Below are 21763 nucleotides of genomic sequence, written 5' to 3'. Positions count from 1 at the left end.
ATTTTAAAGAATATTAAAATGCATTACCTTTTGTTGTATGGAGAAATAAACACTGAGACATCGTTCAGAATATCTTATATTTTCTGCAAGAAAAAGTTGTGTGATTGTGTGAATTTTTGTTTTTTTGGCGAACTGTCTCTTTAAGATTGTCCGGCAGAGAGACTCCCTCTGGGAGAGGATGCCATTTCATGCTGATCTAGGTTGATCTTCCTCTTCCCAAATATAATCTTGACTATCAGGACTGATCTCAGATCATTGTTAAAGTTGAGTTTACAGAGTAAGCTTCCCCAGCACAAAACATGTGAATATTTCAGCATTACTTTTTTTTTTTTTTAAAGAAGATTTGTCTTTGCTTGACAGATCATGTCCAGAATGGAGGTTTGGTGATTTTTCTTTATAGTGGTGTTGAAGGGGGCCAAATGACATCAGCGTGGCAGATGTTTCTGACAAATCCTGGATTTTGCAGGATGTGGGAGTGTTGTGCTTTCTGTCTGCTCTCTTGTTCTAAATATTTAGCTTTTGCCCAGTGTTTTTGCATCAAGTTTAATTTGTAAATGACATTTCAGTGTTTAATATGTTTTATGAACACTGATTCAGTGCATGTTTAGTGCTATTCTCTTTGGGAATAGCTTTTGATTTAGCCTGAGATATATTTCAAGTGATGACATGAAGTTAAATTTATGGCATGAATGGAAGCAAGATGGAGGTGCAGGTCGATGAAAGAGAGACAAAAAGGTATAAAAGTGAAGCGTGGACATATGAAACAATAGGTCTGCTGTATCTCCTCCTGATTAGGCCATGTTCTTGCTCAGGCTTTGACAGATAAACATTTGGAAGTGTGTTTGGAAAATCCCATCCGCACACACTCTGAATGAAGGAACAGTCGGCCCGTTCCAGTCATGGAGATTCCTGCTGACTGATTTGGGTATGCAAACAGACTCACGTGTTGGTCGATGGGACAGAGGTTTTGAATGTGTACTGAAGTGTGACCCATGATCTCTAAAACACAAATAATTGCCCATGACCTTTTGACCTGATATGAAAAGGTCTTAGTGCATCACACTAAATATTTATTTTAGGGATATACAAAAATGTGTTCTTGCTAATAGTGAAATAAAACTGTAATGCATCTGTATAGTTCAGCATTTGACAATGCTTTGAATAGAGGAATGGAAGTGAGGGCACTGGAATACTCCAGCTGTTATTGGCTTTACAGTTTTTTCCGTGATAATGGAAAACTTATGGATTTTGCTTCCAAAAGCTTCATTGGTTTACTGTAGCATCTTCTGTTATTGCATTTTCCTGGTACGTGTCGTGTGTCAGAATAGGTGGACGCTGTCCAGTCACAGATAGCACTGGCGTTGAGTGTAAGGTCAACAGGTGTGCTTTCACAAGACAGTACATCGAGAAGCAGCACTGAGTCAGCAAATGCTGTGCACACGTCCATGTTGACCTTAGATTTCATTTCGAGTTTAACAGAAAGAAAAATCATGAAAGTCAACCATCCTTTTGTTTCTGTGCCATTCAGTTTCTCATAGTATGTAAATAATTACTTGGTGAAAGTCTTTAAGCAGTGTTTCTAATTATTGGCAAAACAATATTTAATTAAAAAATCCACTTAATATTGGGACATTTCTTTATGACAAAACTGCTACAGCCACTGCAATTTCTTGATATGTGGACATCAAAACGAGTTTTGAGCTTTTATTTTAAAATGATAATGCTTTCTTCATGTACTTTATGATGTCTTTAAATGGGTTTAATATATCATGCAGCCCTGGAAAACGGTCTAGAAATGCGTTTCATGGATTCCCGTCTGTGGAATGTGCCACTTCCGTTTTTTTCCCGGTTACTCGACACAAGATTTTCTTTAAATTGAGTACTCAAATTAAAACGAGGAATAATTACAGCCTTAGGGGCCGTTCACATGAAGCGTCTTTTGCGCGCGCAAGTTCGTTATTTCAAATGGAGACGCGCGGCTTGCGCTCGCATATTGGAAGCGACGCGGTCGCGACGCGCTCGTTTTTTCCAGGTGCGTCCGTGCCGCATCGATTTAAAAACATCTCAACTTTTCAGAATGTCGCAAGCGCACCGCAGGTCATGTGACATGAACTAACCAATCAGCTTCCTCACGTTTTTCCGTTACATTGAAACCTCAGCAGAAACATGGAGGAGCAGCTCATCATTGTGGTCCAGGGATTTCTTGAACTTTATGATTTGTCAAGCCCCCATTATTTTGATGCTAATAGAAGAAACAATGCATGGAGACGCATAGGCTTGGAGCTAGAGCGCAGCTGATGGTTGCTTAGAAACGGCAGACGCTTCCGGAGCGCAAGCGCCCGAGCGCTTTGATAAGGAAGAAAGCAGCGCGCCTAGCGTTTTCCACGCGTTTTTAGGCGCGACATGTGAACGGCCCCTTAGTGTTCAGTATATTGGTTGCTTAGGGCCCTAGGAATCCATACCTTTTTCTTTTTCCCTGATTTTCAGATTTTTTTCTACACTCTGTACACTCACTCTACTCTTTTTTTGTTTGTTTGTTTTTTTCTGGTAAATATTCCTTAATCTAATCAACTTTAACAAATCAAGCACATCTTTATCCCTATCCTTATGTTTTAATAATTATTTTATTGTTAGAGTACTATCATTACATTAAGTAATATATTTCTGTCAGTTTCACTGGACTTTTATTTTGACTGGTTGCTGTGAAGACCTTTTAAGTTTCTGTTTGTATATGAGATGGTAGTTTTTAGAAGAAATGGTCAAATGCTCATGAAAGGACTCTCAGAGCAGTTCTAGAGATTGATTTTATTCCTTTTTTTAATTCATGTACACATATATTGAGACATAAGTGCCACATTTCAGTATGTGTATGTAAACAAAACTTGTGGGTCTGCGCCATTCATTCACACAGCAAAGTGCATAACATGCAGGACTCATATTTAAGTAGTATTTTTGCAGCTTAATGTTCACTAGTCAATATCATGTTTTGATCAAACTGTATTGCCCTACTATTGATTTATTCATCCAAAATTGGACAATGTCTGAGACATTCCACATTATACAATAAATTCCATTTTTAATGACTGTATTGTGTGATTCATGGAAATCATAGGGCCCTAGTTGCTATTAAATATTGCTGTGAAAGTACTGGTATGGTGACAGGTTCCTTGAGTTGTGAAGTATGTGAGTTTTATTTTATTTTTTTAGCCTAAGAATCATAAAAACTACAGCAGAAAGGCAGAGTTATTAAGCATTGAGTCATTCTTGAAAAGACAGATGCCCCATGCAGTCATTTTCTTTGATGTGCTTTTGTGTCAACATATTGACATCATTAGAAATCTCATGGGCTTGATAAGAATTGAGATGTCTTTTGTTGGGTTTTGGAAAGCCAGAACATTTTCTGGAAAAAACAAGCAGAACATTTGCATAGCAATCCTGTGAAACAAAGCTCGTTTAGTCAATAGAAATGGCTGCCAATTGGTCACACATTGTGATCCGAGACCTTTAAAAACTTGCTTGGTCATGGAAAGAGTTTGTACCCAAGACTCCTGAAATGTTCTGATGTTTCCTTCTTTCTCTCTCTTCCACAGGTGGTTTGGCAGCACAGTCATGCCGACGTTGAGCCCGTGATTGAGTAACAGTGCTCCAGGCCTATCTGAGCCTCCAGCACCCCACCAGACAGCTGGAGCATGTCTAGTTCAGGCTTTCCCCCCAGCCAGGGGTCCTTCAGCAGCGAACAGAGCCGTTACCCACCTCACTCAGTGCATTACACCTTCAGCTCCACACGCCACCCTTCGGTCAGTATAGCACGCTACCTCACCTGCACCGTACATTACTCTGCCTTTAAACCACATAATAAGAAAGGTGCTAAAGTAGAGCTATATCAGTAACTTTGCTGTTTCTGCTTGTTCAATTTGTGTGTCTCTGAACCACCTATTCTCTGTAACAGAGCAGTCCTAATATACTGCTGCAAACAGCCGTTTCATCATCCTTAGTTTAACGAGAGTTTTTTTGTAAAGTTTATAAACAGGAAACAGGCGTAATGGGTTTTGTACATCCTCTGTTTAGCCTGAAATGTCAATACCTGGAGTAGGATGTTAATACCAACAACCCATGTGTTTTAAACCCACATTAGTTTTAGACATGCAGATGTCCTGCTGTCTCTTTGCCTCAGCTCTCGTTTCCTCTCTGACAGTGAGATGTATGTGACAAAAAGGTTTATTGCTTCACACAGTTCACTAACAGCCAGACCAACCCACTTAATTGCTCACCTCTGTATAGTGAGTGCTGTATCATGGGGCGTTTACATGTACAGAGGTTTTATTGCTTAAGTGGATGTATTATTATTTTTGGTATTGTTGGTGTCATGAGCAATTGAGTCCTCTTGTTCTGTTGGATCTCATCCCTGCAAAATAGCTGTTTGTATTAGCAGACAGAAACGGCTTTACTTAGTCTAACAATTTTATTATTAAAAAATAATAAAATAATTAAATATTTACATAAGGTAAACTAGCTAAAAGCTAAACTTGCATTTGTTTGCAAAACCTAAAGCTTGGTTTAAAATGCACTGCATGACTGTATGCATGCAGTGTGTTCACAGTGTAGAAATTATGCTTTTAATGAGATGCAAACTTTAAAGGTGCATTAAAATTAAAAATATAGCTGCAAGCAGCAATTACGGGGCCAAGCACTCAAAGGGGAAAATGAGGAGCTAAGGATGGCAGGAACAGCAGACCAACTGCAACAATAAGTAAAAGGAAGCAATTTTAAGATGATTAGTCAAAACGACTGAATAATGATGTAGAACACCTAGTGATATGATTTAATGGCTTATTACGTTTGACCAACAGGTGGCGCTGTTATCAGATCGATGTGGTGTGTTTAGTGTGAGGTGACAAACGTACACAAGTTTGGTGTCATTGTCAAAGTTTTCCAAAGATAAAGCCTCAGAGTCCTTTTCACATCAAGCCTAAAATTTATAGAGGTGCTGTATGAAAACGGTTTCATCAATCAACATGAAATCCATAACTTTTTGTCAGCACAGTCTGAAGATGATTTGACTCGATTTTGGTGAAAATCGGACGAACGGTCTAGGACTAGTTCGAAAAAGTAGGTTTTCAACATAAATCAAAATGGCGGACAGGAAGTTTGGCCAACTGTGGCCTAATTGGTATCTATGTTGTCGGCATAACCCAAGGAATATTTTGAGACCAGTTTCATTACAATAGGCTAATGCTATCTACAGTTATTAGCATTTTTGACCATTTTAAAACTAATGGTTAATGAATGCTTCATTACTCTTGACCAATAGGTGGCGCTGCTACCAAATTGATGTGGTGTAATCAGTGTGAGGTGGTAATGCCACATACCAAATTTGGTGCAAATACCTCAAAGCGTTGCAGATACAGCTTCCGATGCGCTTTGGCATCTTACTTGCAAATTCGTTGATGCGTTAAATGAAAACGGTTTCGAATATCGACACGAAATCCATAACTTTTTGTCAGCATGGTCTGAAGATGATCCGAGTCAAATTTGGTGAGAATCCGACTAACGGTCTAGGAGGAGTTCGAAAAAGTAGGTTTTCTACATTAATCAAAATGGCGAACAGGAAGTTAGGCCAATTTTGGCATAATTGGTATCAATGTTCTCGGCCTGACCCAAGGATTATTTTGAGATCACTTTTATCACAATAAGCCATTTTTTTCAGAAGTTATTAGCATTTTTCGAAATTTCGTTATAACTTTTGACCACAAGGTGGCGCTGGCCCCAAAATTTGTATGTACATTCAGGGCATGGTGCCGAACATTTTTGTAATTATTGTCGAAACGATACGTTAATCCGTTCTCAAGATACAGCATTTTAAAGCTAAATTCAAAATGGCCGACACCCAAAATGGCTGACATGGGAAAATTGGATATGGTTCGACTCGGCATGCTCCTCCGAATCTAACGGGACAAGTTTTGAGATTTTTGGCCAAATCACTAAGAAGTTATAAGCAAAAATAGGCAACTTTCATATCTCCTGACCACTAGGTGGCACTGTGACGAAACACTGCATGTAGCCTCAGGTCATGCTTGTTATAACACACACCAAGTTTGGTCTCAATATACCAAAGCGTTGCGGAGATATGGCCTCACTTCCATTTTTGAACGCTTTTCGTAGAATTAATTAGCGCGTTATTCGAGAACGGTTTGTCCAATCAACTTGAATTCCATAACTTTTTGCCTGCATGGTCTGAAGATGATCTGAGCCAATTTTGGTGAAAATCAGACAAACCGTCTAGGACGAGTTCGAAAAAGTAGGTTTACAAACAATAAATTATTGAAAAAAAACTAAACCTTGGTGTTCATTCGACTCGGCATGACCCAAGGATTCAGAGAAAATTGGAATTTTGATTTTATGGCTTATGGTTCAAAAGTTATCAGCAAAAAGAAAGTGAAAGTTTGGACAAGTGGTGGCGCTAGAGAGTTTGAGTTAGAGACTTCAAACTTGCCATAGTTAATGTTGAGTCTGCCCTCTATCAGTGTGCCAAATTATACAACTTTCCCGCAAGCGGTTCTATGGGCTGCCATAGACTTGCGGCGGAAGAATAATAATAAGAAGAAACAGAACGAAAACAATAGGTGCCTACGCACCTTCGGTGCTTGGCCCCTAATTATCAATATTGTGGTATAGCAAAAAAATGTAGTTTTTAAAATACATTTAAACTTCTTATTCTAAAATAAAAGGTCTTTAAAGTTGTGTTTTGGGCTTTAATGCTTGGCACAGTAGCTGTCAAACGAACTAAAACCAAAAGAATGTGTATCTTTTTCAAGTGTAAAAGTTAGGAAATAAGTATTGTAATTTCCCTACTGTACTGTAATGCAAAAATAATATATCTATGAAATATTCATTTTTATTTATTTTACAGTGCAGTTGTTTTACAATATATGGCTATCACTGTCATAGGAATAACAATATAAAATCGAAAGAACATGGGTTGGAGCTCTTAATTTTGAACTCTCAAAATTAATTTTTTAATTTAATTAATTATACCTTTATACCAAAAAAGGTAGAATAATTAAACTTTAAAATGTGCAAGTCTTCTTTAGTCTTTATTTTTTTTAATTATCGCAATAAATATCATATCATGGACTTCATATCGAGATATTATCGTATCGTGAGATTTTGATGTTGTTACTTCCCTACCTAACCTAAGAGATAATATTTATAAAATAGCCTGTGCACACAGTGACTAATATTATCTAATTTGTCAACAGTTCACTTGCATAGACTGACATTTACAAAATTAAGAAAATTTAGACTGCTTTCTATCACGATTCGAGTGACCAAACTGCAAAGCGGCTTAATTTAAATTTATGGATACCTTTTCTCGTTTGGCATGAATCTAATTGTTTCCATGGTGGCGATGTAAAATTTGGCTGCTCACCAATTATTCTTTCGTAAACAAAGATTTGTGCTTCACTTGTTTTCTAATAATTATGTTGAGAAACATGAATCTGTGCAAAAATGTGTTTTGCTGTATCACCACGGAGGCAATCCACCACCACCGTTGTCACACTAACTGGCACAGCCCTGATTAAAAAGCATTAATGAATGTAATAAGATGCCATTATCAGACTATTTTGTAGGATTTTAAGCCATTAAAAGTTCTTATATACCCCAAAAATATTAGTAGAAAGAACAATTTGTTCATATCACATTAAATTTTAGAGTAGTTATTTTTACATTTGGCTTTTCCTGTCTTTTCATACACTCAACAATAGCATCTCTCAGGAGATTCTGATCAAGTTTACAGTATTTTCGCTCCTGTTGCTAGTGGTCGCATTGTCTTGCAGCTAATTGGCATTTAGGTAACTGCATTGCTAGTTACTTCTGCTGCTCATGTCTCTGGAAATTTGCCAGCTCTCTTTGAAATTGAATGACGCTACAAAACACTGTATGTGTGAATGCCCCTTTATGCTTGTTTTCTTTTTAACATCCCTTCCGTCTCAGATGAAAGGAGGCCAGAAATGGCTGGGCCCTCAGCGTTATAAATCAAATTGGTTATCACTGTAGTACATTCCGTAGAACTAGAGAAGCAGAAATAAACAGACCCCAGCTGTTCTCTCTCTTCTCTGCACTTTTTCTCATTTTAATTCACATTACTCAATTATTTACACATTTCCTGTTTGCAGACATAGACATGGCCATGTTTGTTCTGGGATTGTTAGTAGTTTAGAAGCATCTTCAACACAGATGGTCAATAGTATGAGTGGCTTCTAGAAGAAATCTGATGTCCGTCTATTTCAGTGTGGTGACCTCTTATCAGCAGATCTTGCAGTAATCCTGCTGTACCGCAGCCAACTCAGACAACTGTGATCGCGTTGTCACCATTTAGCCATACAAAACCATGCCTCGGTATTCATTTGATATAATGTGCAACTCTGGGCATATTTTTCATTGATTCTGACAGCATCTAAATGAGAGCTCAAAGAGTTTTTTCATTAGCTGAACAGACCTAAAACCAACATAGTTTATCATGAATAAGACAGACAACCTTGATCTGAGAGTCATTTAAAGTTAATAGCTGATCGCTGTTCATTGTCTCAATTATGTCAATACTAATGACTGTAATTAGAGAGATTTACTAATTCACTACTGCTTTACCCTTGGATTGTGACTAAGGATGGGTTAAGGCCGGGACAGACCAAGCCAATGATCGGCTGTTGGGCCACCGGTGAGCGTCTGTCGGGCTAGTTTCTTTGGTGTGTTTCACATGTCGGGTGAACGTCGGTGGCAGTTTGCTCGAATCAACATGTTGAATTGGTATCGGGACCGTCAGCACAAGTGAGATGAAATGCTCAGTTTAGCAAACGAGTCAGTGCTGGAAAATTAAAGTGAAGGTGATTTAAACGCATAAGTAAATGAAGGCGGCACAAACAGAATGCTGTTCTAATGTTACATGACTTTACCCATGCATTCCAATATGTGAATATTTTCATAACATATGTTTAAAATGAAGAAAGTTATCAACATAACTGATATTCAAAATGGTAAGTAAGCTCTGCTTTGTTTACGTTTCGTATATTCAGTTCAATTCAGGTTTATTTGTATAGCGCTTTTCACGATACAAATCGTTGCAAAGCAGCTGTACAGAAAATTTAGGTTACTACAATATATTTAGTAGCTTACTTGTGGTGAATACTGTATGTCAAGTTGATGTACATATGGTATAGATGTATGTTAAAATCAGTAATTGTGTAATCAAACAGACAATGAACACTATTAATAGTAGTGGTAATGTGTTCCAATCAAACTTGTAGCAAAATTTCATAGTGCTGTATGTTGTTTCAGGGCTGGCATCATCAGAGGTCCTCTGAGGGGTTGGCATCATCTCTTCTTGGGTATTCTGAATCCAGACTGAAGCTTGTGTAATTCCTAGTTACCACGGGATGTTAAAAACAGAAACAGAGAAACAAATAGAGAAATAATTAGCGTAGCTGCTGTTCCAACCAAGCAAAAATTAGTGGGATAATATAATTTATCTAGCCTAGAAATCTAGACGCACCCTAGCGGCAGCAAAAATTATTTTGCAGCCAGGTGGGTCTTGACCATAGACTGTAAAAAAGATGGACAACGCGTTTCCGCTTCTTTCCACTATAGAAAAGTGAAGCCAAAACAGCTCAATATGGCCGCTACCATCTTGGGGGAAGTTACGTCATTTGGAGCCAGAGCATGCGCAGTAGAGGTTCGTTTGGAGCCAGAGCATGCGCAGTAGTGTCGTGAGGCGGAGCCGCGGTGTCAAAGTCCCGCCCAAACTCCCGCCCAAACTCCCGCAGACCCAATCGCACGATCACAATCATGACAACACACCCCGTTTTTATAGCATCAAATAACTACTTAAATGCAAACTTATTAGAAAAACGAACACCTGAGCATGAATCAGCATTATAAGAACTACCTCACACGATGGAAATCACTTTTGGAAAAAAATTATTTGCCGTGTAATTTGATTATTTAGTTTGGCTCACGTCCCATTAGATTACATGGAGAGGGTGGGGTTTATGACCTATACTGCAGCCAGCCACCGGGGGGCGATCGAAAACTTTTGGCTTCACTTTTCAGGACACCTACGGCACGCTTGGTCTAGACACTCTCAATAGACCTTCTAGCTGCAAAAACCCAAATTGGGTCAGGCCAATCACAACGTGTATAGAGTAGGCGGGGCGGGCTTAACATATGACGACAGAGTTGCGACGGCTGCCACTTGAAAAACAAAGAATGGCGGCTGCAGCTGTCGAACAGCGGTCTTTCGAATCGGCTTTGGCCGCGACTCTGGAGGACTTGGAGTTAAGTTTTTCTTTAAGAAACGAGCAAAGAACGGCACTTAAGTCATAACGTCACTTAACGTCACCTTCTTCGTTGCTCTGATTGGTTGAAGCGCTATCCTATTGCGTGCATAGGGATTTTGAGAGACAACCGTTTATCCCGCCCCTCGGAGTAAGCCGCGTCTATGGAGAGTTTCCAGACTAAACATCTTGATGTAAGTCTGGCTCGCCAGGCTATAATTTATCTAGATATTTTAAAAAATAAAATAGACCCATTGCATCCATGTTTATTTTGGAATGTTGAAGTAAGGTTTTGTTCTGTGAATGTGTGAGATTTCTGATTCATTAGCCACCAACCAAGACTTTTGCAGTAAATGGTAATTTTTTTTGCGCTCAGACTCAGACCAATGTTTTCATGATTGCAATAATATTTGCAGAACAGACAGATTTTACAGCTATAATAACTGGAAGCTGAAAGCCTTGCACAGTGAAGTTACAAATGGCTTTGCTCGCTATTATGTTAAAAATAAAGGTGGACTAGAGGGAATGAAGTAACTTTTCTGAGAGAGTTTTAGCATTACAACTTTAAGCACCAACACTATAGCTATTAACACATTTCTTTATTGAGTATCTGTTATTTATTCATTTGAAGGCTTGGCTTAAAACTAAAAAAAAAAATATTGAGTACTTTTATTCAGCAAGCATGTGTTAAATTGATCAAAGATGTCAGTTTCTATTAAAAGTTTAAGCAGCAAATCTGTTTGATAGTAATAATAAGAAGAAATGCTTTGAGCTTCAAATCAGCATATTAGAATCATATGAAACTGAAGACTGCAGTAATAAATTAGTGGCAATAAATTAATATATAACCCAAAGTTTTGATTGGTAGGGCGTTGCTGAGAAATGTATCTGATAAGTGTACAATTGACAATATCCATATACATGACCATAGCCAACATATTTTATACATGACTGCCGAGTTCTGAAAGTAAATTTGTGACCCTGGACCATAAAATCAGTCATAAGGGTCCATTTTTTTTTTATTAATTAAGATGTATACATCATCTAAAAGCTGAATAAATAAGATGTTGATGTATTGTTTGTTGGGATAGGACAATATTTGGCAGAGATACAACTATTTTAATATCTGGAATCCGAGGGTGCAAAATAAATCAGCTTTAAATTGTTCAAATTAATTTCTTAGCAATGCATATTACTAATCAAAAATTAAGTTTTGATATATTTGCGGTAGGAAATTTACAAAATATCTTCATGGAACAATTACGTACTTAATATCCAAATCTTTTTTGGCATAAAAGAAAAATCGATCATTTGGACCCACACAATGTATTGTTGGCTGTTGCTACAAATATACCCGTGCTACTTAAGACTGGTTTTGTGGTCCAGGTAGGGCTGGGCGATTAATCGAAAAGTAATCGAAATCGACATTCAGAACCTATAATCGATCAAATTTTTCCAGGTCAATTATTTCAATTACTTTCCCTTTAAAAACACTACTGTGTGTGGAGTCATGTGACCCCACTCCGTTACGTTACATTATTCCGCCGACATGTCGATGGACAGCTTAAGCAGTATTTATACAGTAAAGTATTTACAGGATATACAAGAGTAATTTTAGAAGAGATACTGCTTATTTTCTACTTTTAATATTTATTATTAATTTACAAATAATTTATTTTGTTTCCAAACGTGCAAGTTATTTATTTTCACTAGTTTAAGAAAAATGTGACTTTTCGTTTTAAGCAATGTTTACTTTAATTTCAGTTGTTCAACACTTATGTTCAATAAATAATCATAGATAGTAGATAGTGTGTGCACCCTTCATTAAAAAATCTCTCACTTGTAATATGTGAGCATATTTACTGTACAAAACTTGTCAGTGAACTATGAGGGCAAAAAAAAATATATATATATTTGAATATAATTAAATATAAGTTTATTAATGAATAAAATAATCGTTCATTAATCGTAATTGGGTTAATATGTTCAATTAATCGAGATTTTGATTTTAGGCCAAATCGCCCAGCCCTAGGTCCAGGGTTACATATGAATTTGAAATAATTCTAATGTTATAACACATTATAACACTTGATATTACCACATCAATAATGGAAATAATTCTTTAACTTGATGTTGTTAAAGAATGTATTGATTTTGCCTGGTTCTTTAAAACTGAACTTTATTCTGAGAGTAAACCAGCTTCAAGAAATGACTCACACATGGCAGTTTCGGGTGCTCTCGGTCCTGCTGTGCTGATGTCTGTGGTTTTCTAATAGAATGACGAATTGAGGGTTTGATCATCTCATCTGTAGCAGTGAATGTGTTACAGACAGCTTTATATCCATTTTTTTATAATCGCATGTTCTACTAGAACGTAAAACAGACTTATACATTTCTAAAGGAGCAGAGATGGCTGTGTGTTTTACTGGAAGAAGGGGCTCTCTTGCCTTAATGTACTTTATCTCTTTATCTCTATTTCTCTCACATACATACATATTCTTTGTCTTTCTGCCCACATGTCTTTAAGGCTTCTTAGCCCTCATCTTTGAGGTCCTTGTGTTTTTGTTTTGCTCAGGGCTTCCTGTCTGAAATGTGTGTCTGTGTTTGTTTAGGAGTTCTCGGTACCCGACTACCGTTCTCCACTGCAGGACCAGCAGCGCCGCAGGCCTTCATTACTATCCGAATTTCACCCTGGGACCGAGAGGTGACACAACCACCCCCACCCACTTGAGATATAATGCTCCCTAATTTTATTTCTGCCCTACTTAAAGATGATACGAGGAAAATTACCATATTCTCTGTATGTTTTCTAATATAAACCCACCATAGATGATTTCTTTAAATATTTAGTTTTGAAACTACTTGGAAATGTGTTATGCTATATAGATCTGACAACATTATCATGATTTAGCCATTAATTAATTGCCATAAACTGTTACAAATATATTAAATAGTTAATTGCAGTAATTTGTGTATATCAGTCTTTTATTTATCTTGACAAATGTACTTTTTAGCTTAAAATAAACATTGTACAGGGTAGAATCACATGAATGTAATACGAAATGTTTTATATATTTTTTACTAATTTCTTCTGTTAAACCCTTCAAGCCTTCAAACTTTTGCATTTCAGTTTTGATAGTTTTGTTTGTTTAATATGTTCCTAATTTCAAATCCCAGACAAATGCAGTTTTTGGATGACAAAATGTAATTGGAATGTAAAGTGCATAATGTTGCGATTCTCAAATAATTGTTTTTAGATCAATTAATTGTATTTGAATTAATTTAATTTAAAAATCAAACTGTTGAGAGTTGTTTTCAGTAGAATTGTTTGGTGTTGAGGTTTTTGAAGCATAATAATTGTAATTATAAATATCTCTTCCGTCTCCTGCAGGCCGCCGGAGCGCAGACATGGTTACGAGCAACAGTTTCATGCCGCCCAGGCTCAGCAGGAGCAGGAGGCTCTCGATGCCAAGCGTCCCCGAATCGAGAACGTATCTGAAGGGCACTTTTCAAGAGGTCAGCCCACCGGCATCCTACTGCCCCCTCCACAGACCATACAGGACAGCATCAGGACCACTGGAGAGGTTAAGAAGGTGATGAGTGTGTGTGTGTGTGTGAGCGATTGTAAATAAATCAAGCTAGTATTTACTTCGTTTTTAGGGTTGTTTTAAGGCTTGCACTTATTCTTGTGCGCTCTCTTTCTTCTCTCGTTTTCTGGGACAGGAAACCCAGTTTAGTGTGAAGGTGGAGGCCTCGTCCCCAGGTGGAGTTCCACATGTGGGTGAGGATGCAGACACATCGCCCTCCAAACTCTCCAAGGAGGAGTTGATTCAGAGCATGGACCGCGTTGACCGTGAGATTGCCAAGGTCGAGCAGCAGATTTTCAAACTGAAAAAGAAACAGGTGTGTAGCCTGACTAAACACAGATGCATGAGAGAGACTTAAACACCGATACAGCTCAAGAACCGCTTGTTTTAAGCTCTAAGCCATTATTCATTTTGTAAATAAAGAGCTTATGACAGCTTCAGTCACTAGTTGTGATGACATGATTTGTTTGTTTAAATCACAACCAAAACTGACCTTCTCACTCTACTCCTGCACGTCCCAAAGTTCAGCCCCATGTCACAATAAAGCTCTCTTTCTCTGGGGCTCACCGCTAGCTGCAGATAGGGATTCTGTTCAGTATTTGTCAATAAGTTTAATGGGAAATGTTGCCTCTCTGTCACAACAGCCTTTCTTTGCCAACTCTTTGATGGTGATGCCAAATCTTTCAGGCTTGCATGTAGGGCTGGGCTATTTGGCCTAAAATCAAAATCTCGATTAATTGAACATTTTAACCCGATTACGATTAATGAACGATTATTTTATTCATTAATAAAATTATATTTAATTATATTTAAATATTTATTTTTTTGCCCTCATAGTTCACTGACAAGTTTTGTACAGTAAATATGCGCACATATTACAAGTGAGAGATTTTTGAATGAAGAGTGCACACACTATCTACTATCTATGATTATTTATTGAACATCAGTGTTGAACAACTGAAATTAAAGCACACATTGCTTAAAATGAAAAGTCACATTTTTTTTAAATTAGTGAAAATAAATAACTTGCACTTTTGGAAACAAAATAAATTTATAAAATAATAATAAATATTAAAAGTAGAAAATAAGCAGTATCTCTTCTAAATAAAATTACTCTTGTATATCCTGTAAATACTTTTTACTGTATAAATACTGTTTAAGCTCTCCAATAACGCAACGTAACGGAGCGGGGTCACGTGACTCCACACGCAGTAGTGTTTTTAAAGGGAAAGTAATTGAAATAATTGACCTGGAAAATTTTGATCGATTATAGGTTCTGATTGTCGATTTCGATTACTTTTCGATTAATCGCCCAGCCCTACTTGCATGATGAATCCCAGAAGCCACAATGTACACATTCTTACCTGACGCTATCTTAAATATCTGATTGTAGAGATACTAGCATGCTGGTTGAAGGTACTTTCCCTTCTCTTCTGGCATGATGGTGGAAACGTGACAGAAGAACAACATACTGTTATCTTGCATTGTATGCCACTGTCTTTATTATGACTGCAAGGCAAAGACTTTTTACTTTTTCTCACTTATCAGCTGCCTGATCTTCGTCTTTTACCCGTTTGTTCACTTCTGTATAGGACAGGGATCATCAAATCTGGACCTCGAGATCCATTTTCCTGCAGAGTTTAGCTCTTACCCTAATCAAACACCTGAGCATGCTAATCAAGGTCTTCAGGATCATTAGAGAATAACAGGTAGGTGAGTGTGATCAGGGTTGGAGCTAAACTCTGCAGCGCATTGGAACTCCAGGGTAAGATTTGGGGAACCCTGGTATAGGATATGAAAAAAGTCTCACTTTAACAGCACTTTAATTACACGCTGCAGTTTTAGAAGGAAAGGCACAGGGGAAATTGTATGTGAATGTAATATTACACCTCTGCACATCACTTTGATATCTATGAGAAGGTTTTATTGTGTCTGTTGTAGTCATTCGTCCCTATGATTAGTGGTGCTTGCTGAGGCAAGTATCACTATAATTGTTGTTCATACTTAGGCATTTAACTTTGCCGCATCCCACACCATTTCTGCTAAACACATGAATGATGCTAAAAACAGAGCAGACCTGCCACACTGTACGCATTTTGCGTAGCAGGTACACGTTTTGACCTCAAAGTACTCTGGCACAATTTGATTCTCAGGAGAGCGAATATCAATAATTATCAAAAAAGTCGCAAAGGGACACCAAAACGTTTGAAAGGGGTGGGGCCACTTTTAGTAAAATGCCTATAACTCCAGAACAGAATAAGATATCTTCACCACACTCAGAACACATGTCAGAGCTCAATCTGAGGTCACAGGACAAAAATCACAGAACTTGGCCAGTTGGTGGCACTATAAGAGGGGAAAAAACATAAAAATGGCTATACCTACGCAACCATTTGTCCTATCTACATGAAAGTCATGGACCACGGTCTTAGTCTAGAGTGCCACAAGTGTCTATAAGGACATTTGCCTATCTCAAAAAAACATGACCGCCATTGGCCAATGAAATTTGAGCACCTATTAGGCATGGTTAATGGAGGCCGATCAGAATAAAACTCAGAGGGCCTGTTTAACTCATGGCCCCAAAGGTCTGTGAGAAATTTTAATGAAATCGGCCACTGTGGGGCGATATTGCGTTTTCCAAGCGCATAAACAGTTGTGCATTGCACGTTTTTTCGCACATACACGCAATATTCAAATCATATGACAACTTCTCATTCCGGACAACTTTGCCTCAAGAACTACTGCTGTCAATCAAATAGTTCGTTAAATGAAAAAAAAAAAAAAAAAGTTTTTTGATCAATCTGGAAAAAAAACACTGCAGTACAATTCTCTGGACTCTCTAGGTCAAAAATTATCAAACAAATGTTGAAATTTACCCTTTGGGAAGCTATAACAGGGTTGTTTAGAAAAGGGGCCTCTCCAAATTTAACCAAAATCATATAAAGCCTAAAGAAAAACTCAAAACTTCACGAAACCTGGTGAACACATGCTTCTAAACAAGCATGCAAAGTTTTAAGGAGATCGGACCACAGCTGGTGCTATAGCAGTCATGAACATTAAAAAACATAATATTTCTATGGTAAATTAACTGGATTTGCCAAAAATGCTGTTTCAAACTACTGATTTAGGTGGTTACAGGCTTAACTTTTTTCATATGTGCTTAAATGCCTATAAAATGTTGATAAACTCTGTATATTATATTTATTATTATTATTTATTGTATGTGTCTGTGTTTATATGCTTGTTTTAGGCTTCAAGTTTAAGGTATATTGTCATTTTTGTTGTCTCATAGCAACAACTGGAGGAGGAGGCAGCAAAGCCGGTAGAGCCAGAAAAGCCAGTGACGCCGCCCCCTGTGGAACACAAACATCGCAGCATCGTCCAGATCATTTATGATGAGAACAGGGTACGAACACATTAACACATGATGTCTTTCAGAGCACAAATTATGTTTAATTGTTGTTAAAGTGTGCTTCAACTATTCACAGTGAGCAAATGCTATCCTGAGAGTCTTTGAACACCTCTAGGAGAAGATAATCATTTTGTTGTTGATTATTGCTGTTACCATCACCCTGCTTTTATGCGCATTTTGAAGTATCGCATTAGAAACGAGCGATGGAAACTCCATATTTCGAAAAAAACAAAAACAAAATTTATGCTCGCTTGAGGTGGTTTTTACTTGTGCCAGAAGGGATTAATATGAATAATGGGAGATGGAAATGCATTTTGCAAATAAATTCCTCTATGTGCATCAAAAAAGTAATGTGACTGCGCAATGGGATGGGCTCTAAAATGTTGTTATGGTCATTCTTAATTGCCCAAACAAAGTCTGTCGTCAAAGTATTTTGTTTTGTCTACTCGCTCTGAGATGCAGGTAATTTATTATATGAAATTTTAATGCTCTTACTTTTCTTAGTGATATTTAGTGCCTGTTTATCAGGAAGTGATGATTTTGTTCTCCTTGACTTGTTAGATTAAAACAGTGCTTATTCACAAATGTTTTGTGCGATATTACAATTTTCCTCTTAATTTAAATTCGCAACTTTGGATGGAAGCCCGACTTATGTGACTATCTTATAGCATATGGCTTTATATAATAAACAAGGCAAAGTATGAACTTTTAAGTAAAGCACGGTCTTACATAATCTTCATAATTGGGTCTTTAAATGCTGCCTCTTGATATGCTGAAAGCATGGATACTTCAATTAAGCGATTATGTGCATATGTCGGTTTTTGTTTGAAAGTTAACTGAGCACATTAACAGATTAGGCTTGAAGGTAAAGCGGGTAAGAGAGAAAGAAGTACAGATGGAGGAAGTGAGGCAAAGCTATAGCACCCTGTCTGGTCTGGGAACATCACTGAGCTTCCTGCTTCCATCAAGAAGCGGTTACGCACACGGACAACACGTATACTTGGTAGATGCTTGCAGCTGTTACAAAAACAGATTGTAGATTTGAGTTTAAAGAATTGTGGGATTGTGTAATGGAGGCGTTTCCCGACAGAACGTTGCAGCTCAGGAAATGGTGATTTTTGCCATGTTTATTTTTACTCCCTTTCACCCTGGAGGAGAAAATGTTTTCCAAACAAGTGATAAATTGTTTGTCGGCTTAAACAATTTGTGTTTCTGAGAAACACGCACAGCCTCACACATTCTGTCTCTATCAAAGCTGGAAGTCAACAAATGAGAGCACAGGTTGTTCGTTTAGTGTGGTGTCAGCAGTCAGACTATCTAACCACAAGGACATACATCTGTCTCTTTTACCAAAATTCTGTCTCCTTTATGTCACAGAAAAAAGCAGAAGAAGCCCATAAAATACTGGAGGGGTTGGGGCCTAAAGTGGAGCTGGTGAGTACCATGTGAAATTGTTTTCTGATGCAATAGATTGTGTGAGTTTGCTCATCTAGCTAATCTGCAGCCGTTACCTTTGTCTCTCCACAGCCTCTGTACAACCAGCCCTCTGATACTAAAGTCTACCATGACAACATTAAGACGTGAGTATCTGCTCTCTGTAAGCTAACAGACAAATAATTGCAATACTGACTTTGACAGGACAAATCAGATGACTTTAGTTGCCCTTGGTTTTTCTGTAAGGATGCACAATATAACGTTACTGGTTAATAGCTGATATTCAAATAGAACTCTATTGGTTTATTAGTATCAACCAGAATTTTTATATCTTGTATTTCTACTAGGGATGTAACAATATCAAAATCTCACAATACGATAATATCGCGATATAAAGTCTACGATACAGTATTTATTGCAGTATTTTAAAAAAAGGCAAATAAAGAATTGGGGGCGGGGTGTACATTTTAAAGTTAAATTATTCTGTCTAATGCACTTTGGGAGTTAAAAATTAAGAGCTCCAGTCCATGTTCCTAACTAAGAAAACTTAAGCCAGAAAAAAGTCAGTGAATTGACTTGTACCTGAACTTTAAAGTGGACTCAACCCTCTTTCTATTTGTGATATACTGTCTAAGTCTTTAGGAAGCCAAACCAATTAAAATATAGTAATAACAAACAACAATGACAGTAATATCCATATATTGTAAAACAGTTGCACTGTAAGGTAAATTAAAATTAATATCTCATATGTGTATTAATTTTGCTTTACACTACAGTAGGGAAATTACAATACTACTTTCCTAATTTTTACATTTGAAAGAGATATTTTGAATTTGGACTGCAGTAACGTTACCCATTTAAACCACAAGCTATCAGCAATTCATACTGAACTTATAAGCTTTTATTTTGACGAAAATGACGGTAGAGCTTTTATTTTAAAGGAGAACTCCAGCTTTTGTGAAAAAAGGCTTACAAAAATGTTTCTCACTACAAATCTAGTGAAAGGCTGTAATCATCTGCTGTGAATATAAAGCATAACTGGTGGCTTCACTTTGAAACGTACAGCAAAAACAGACTTCATGAAGGCATTAAGCCGTATTGTGCTTTCGGTTTTAGTTCGTTTGACAGATACTGTGCCAAAGCATAATGGCCCAGAACACAACTTTAAAGACATTTTATGTTAGAATAAGGAGTTTAAATAATAAATATATTTTAAAAACGACACTTTTTGCCCGGAAGACCTATCGTTTCATATCGTCACGTAACCACAATAATATCGAGACCGTTTTCTATCGCAATATTACGATATTGATAATATCCTTACATCACTAATACGTCCTATTTAGGGCTGTCACGATATTATATTTTAACTGTGTAAAAATTCGCAAAAATGGTATTTTCTCAATATCTGTAGAAAAGTTGAGTAAATAAATAAATCATGCTTTCAGTAGTAGCCACATACTGCATCTTATCTTTTATTCATTTTAAGACTGCCACCTTCTACACTGCAAAAAATGCTTTTCTTACTTTGATTTTTTTGTCTTGTTTCCAGCCAAAATATCAAGATGGATTTTCTAGACTAGTAAAAATTATTTTCTTGTTTTCAGGAAAAAAAAAAAAAAATTAAGTGATTTTTGTCTTAGAACAAGCAAAATAATCTGCCAATGGATTAAGAAAAAAAAAAAAATCAAACAGAAAACAAGATTTTCTTACCCAATTGGCAGATTATTTTGCTTGTTTCAAGCAAAAACACTTAATTTTGACTTGTTTTTTCTGAAAACTATTTACTTGTCTAGAAAATCCTTCTTGATTTAAGATATTTTGGCTGGAAACAAGACACAAAATCTAAGTAAGAAACCCATTTTTTTGCAGTGTTTGTTTAATGCGTCAACCGAATAGGTCCTATCACTGATTTATTTTTGATGTGATCATGTGTAATGTTAACACAAAATCAACATTCTGTTTTTTAAATATAAGGGTTATTGTCAATACCAGTATATTGTGACAACCCTAGCACTATCTATCTATAGTAAAATCTAACAGGCAAATAGATTTACCAGTATGTGGGTGGAAAAAAAAGTAAAACTTCCCTTCGCAAAGCCTGATACAAGTTAAACACAGTGCAGACTCTGAAGATTGTCTGTGCTCCCTTGGAGTTTCGAAAACAAGACTGAATTCTTTTAGAGGCTGATGCAAACTATTTTTTTTAAGACAGCAGGGTGAACCCTGAGGGGCATATATGTAAGCTTTTCGTTTCTCACCCACATCATCTTGGCTGTCAAATACTTTCATGCAGCCAACAGACAGTTGATGCAGCGTGGTGTGTGCTGAGTCATTTACATGAGGCAAACAATAATTCGCCAACTAACCGACTTGTTGATTAGGAAATATGAGCAGTCATGTATGCAAGCCTTAATGTGGGTGAAGTAATGGCCTCTCCTGATTCCATGACAGACAGAGACAAGCATCTGACTAATCTTGTGCATGTATATGTGGTTATCACTAATGGAAAATCTGTCTGTCTAGGTGGTTAAAGTGAAACTGCTGTGTGTATGTAGACAGGTCAAGGTCAGTCAGTTTGTCTGTGTGCTGCGTCCGGTTGCCTCAGACAGTCTTCCACGTAGAGGAGGGGGTGTGTGTATGTCAAGAGGAAAGCCCTTATTTATCGTGAATCAGCAGAAAACAGTACTATCATAGACTACCATTCAAACATTTTGGCTCAGTAAGATTTTTTTTTTTTTTTTTTTAAGAAATTAATTTTATTATTATTTTTTTTTAATTAATCAAAAATGATTGAAGACATTTGTGACTCTGGACCACAAAACCAATCTTAATTCACAAGGGTAAATTTGTAGCAATAGCCAAAAATACATTGTATGGGTCAAAATTATAGATTTTTTTTTTCTTTTATGCCAAAATCATTAGGATATTTAGTAAAGATCATGTTCCATTAAGATATTTTGTAAATTCCCTATCGTAAATATATCAAAACTTAATTT

General features: G+C 37.1%; 1 protein-coding gene across 7 annotated transcripts in view; it reads left to right on the top strand.

Moving 5' to 3' along the window:
* The window catches only part of ncor1 (nuclear receptor corepressor 1), a 95939-nt gene that overhangs the window by 5911 nt on the left and 68265 nt on the right, over positions 1-21763 (top strand). For all 7 annotated transcript variants that reach the window (XM_073839504.1, XM_073839498.1, XM_073839497.1 and 4 more), the window contains exons 2-8: positions 3591-3797; positions 12944-13035; positions 13723-13924; positions 14055-14234; positions 17211-17324; positions 18708-18764; positions 18858-18910. In XM_073839504.1, the coding sequence (XP_073695605.1) occupies positions 3690-3797; positions 12944-13035; positions 13723-13924; positions 14055-14234; positions 17211-17324; positions 18708-18764; positions 18858-18910 (806 nt within the window). In that variant the 5' untranslated portion in view covers positions 3591-3689. The remainder of the gene's footprint in view (positions 1-3590; positions 3798-12943; positions 13036-13722; positions 13925-14054; positions 14235-17210; positions 17325-18707; positions 18765-18857; positions 18911-21763) is intronic.

Source organism: Garra rufa, chromosome 5, assembly GCF_049309525.1.
Source record: "Garra rufa chromosome 5, GarRuf1.0, whole genome shotgun sequence".
Lineage (NCBI taxonomy): Eukaryota > Metazoa > Chordata > Actinopteri > Cypriniformes > Cyprinidae > Garra > Garra rufa.
Note: the sequence above shows the minus strand (reverse complement) of the source record. Positions and strands in the feature narration are given on the sequence as shown.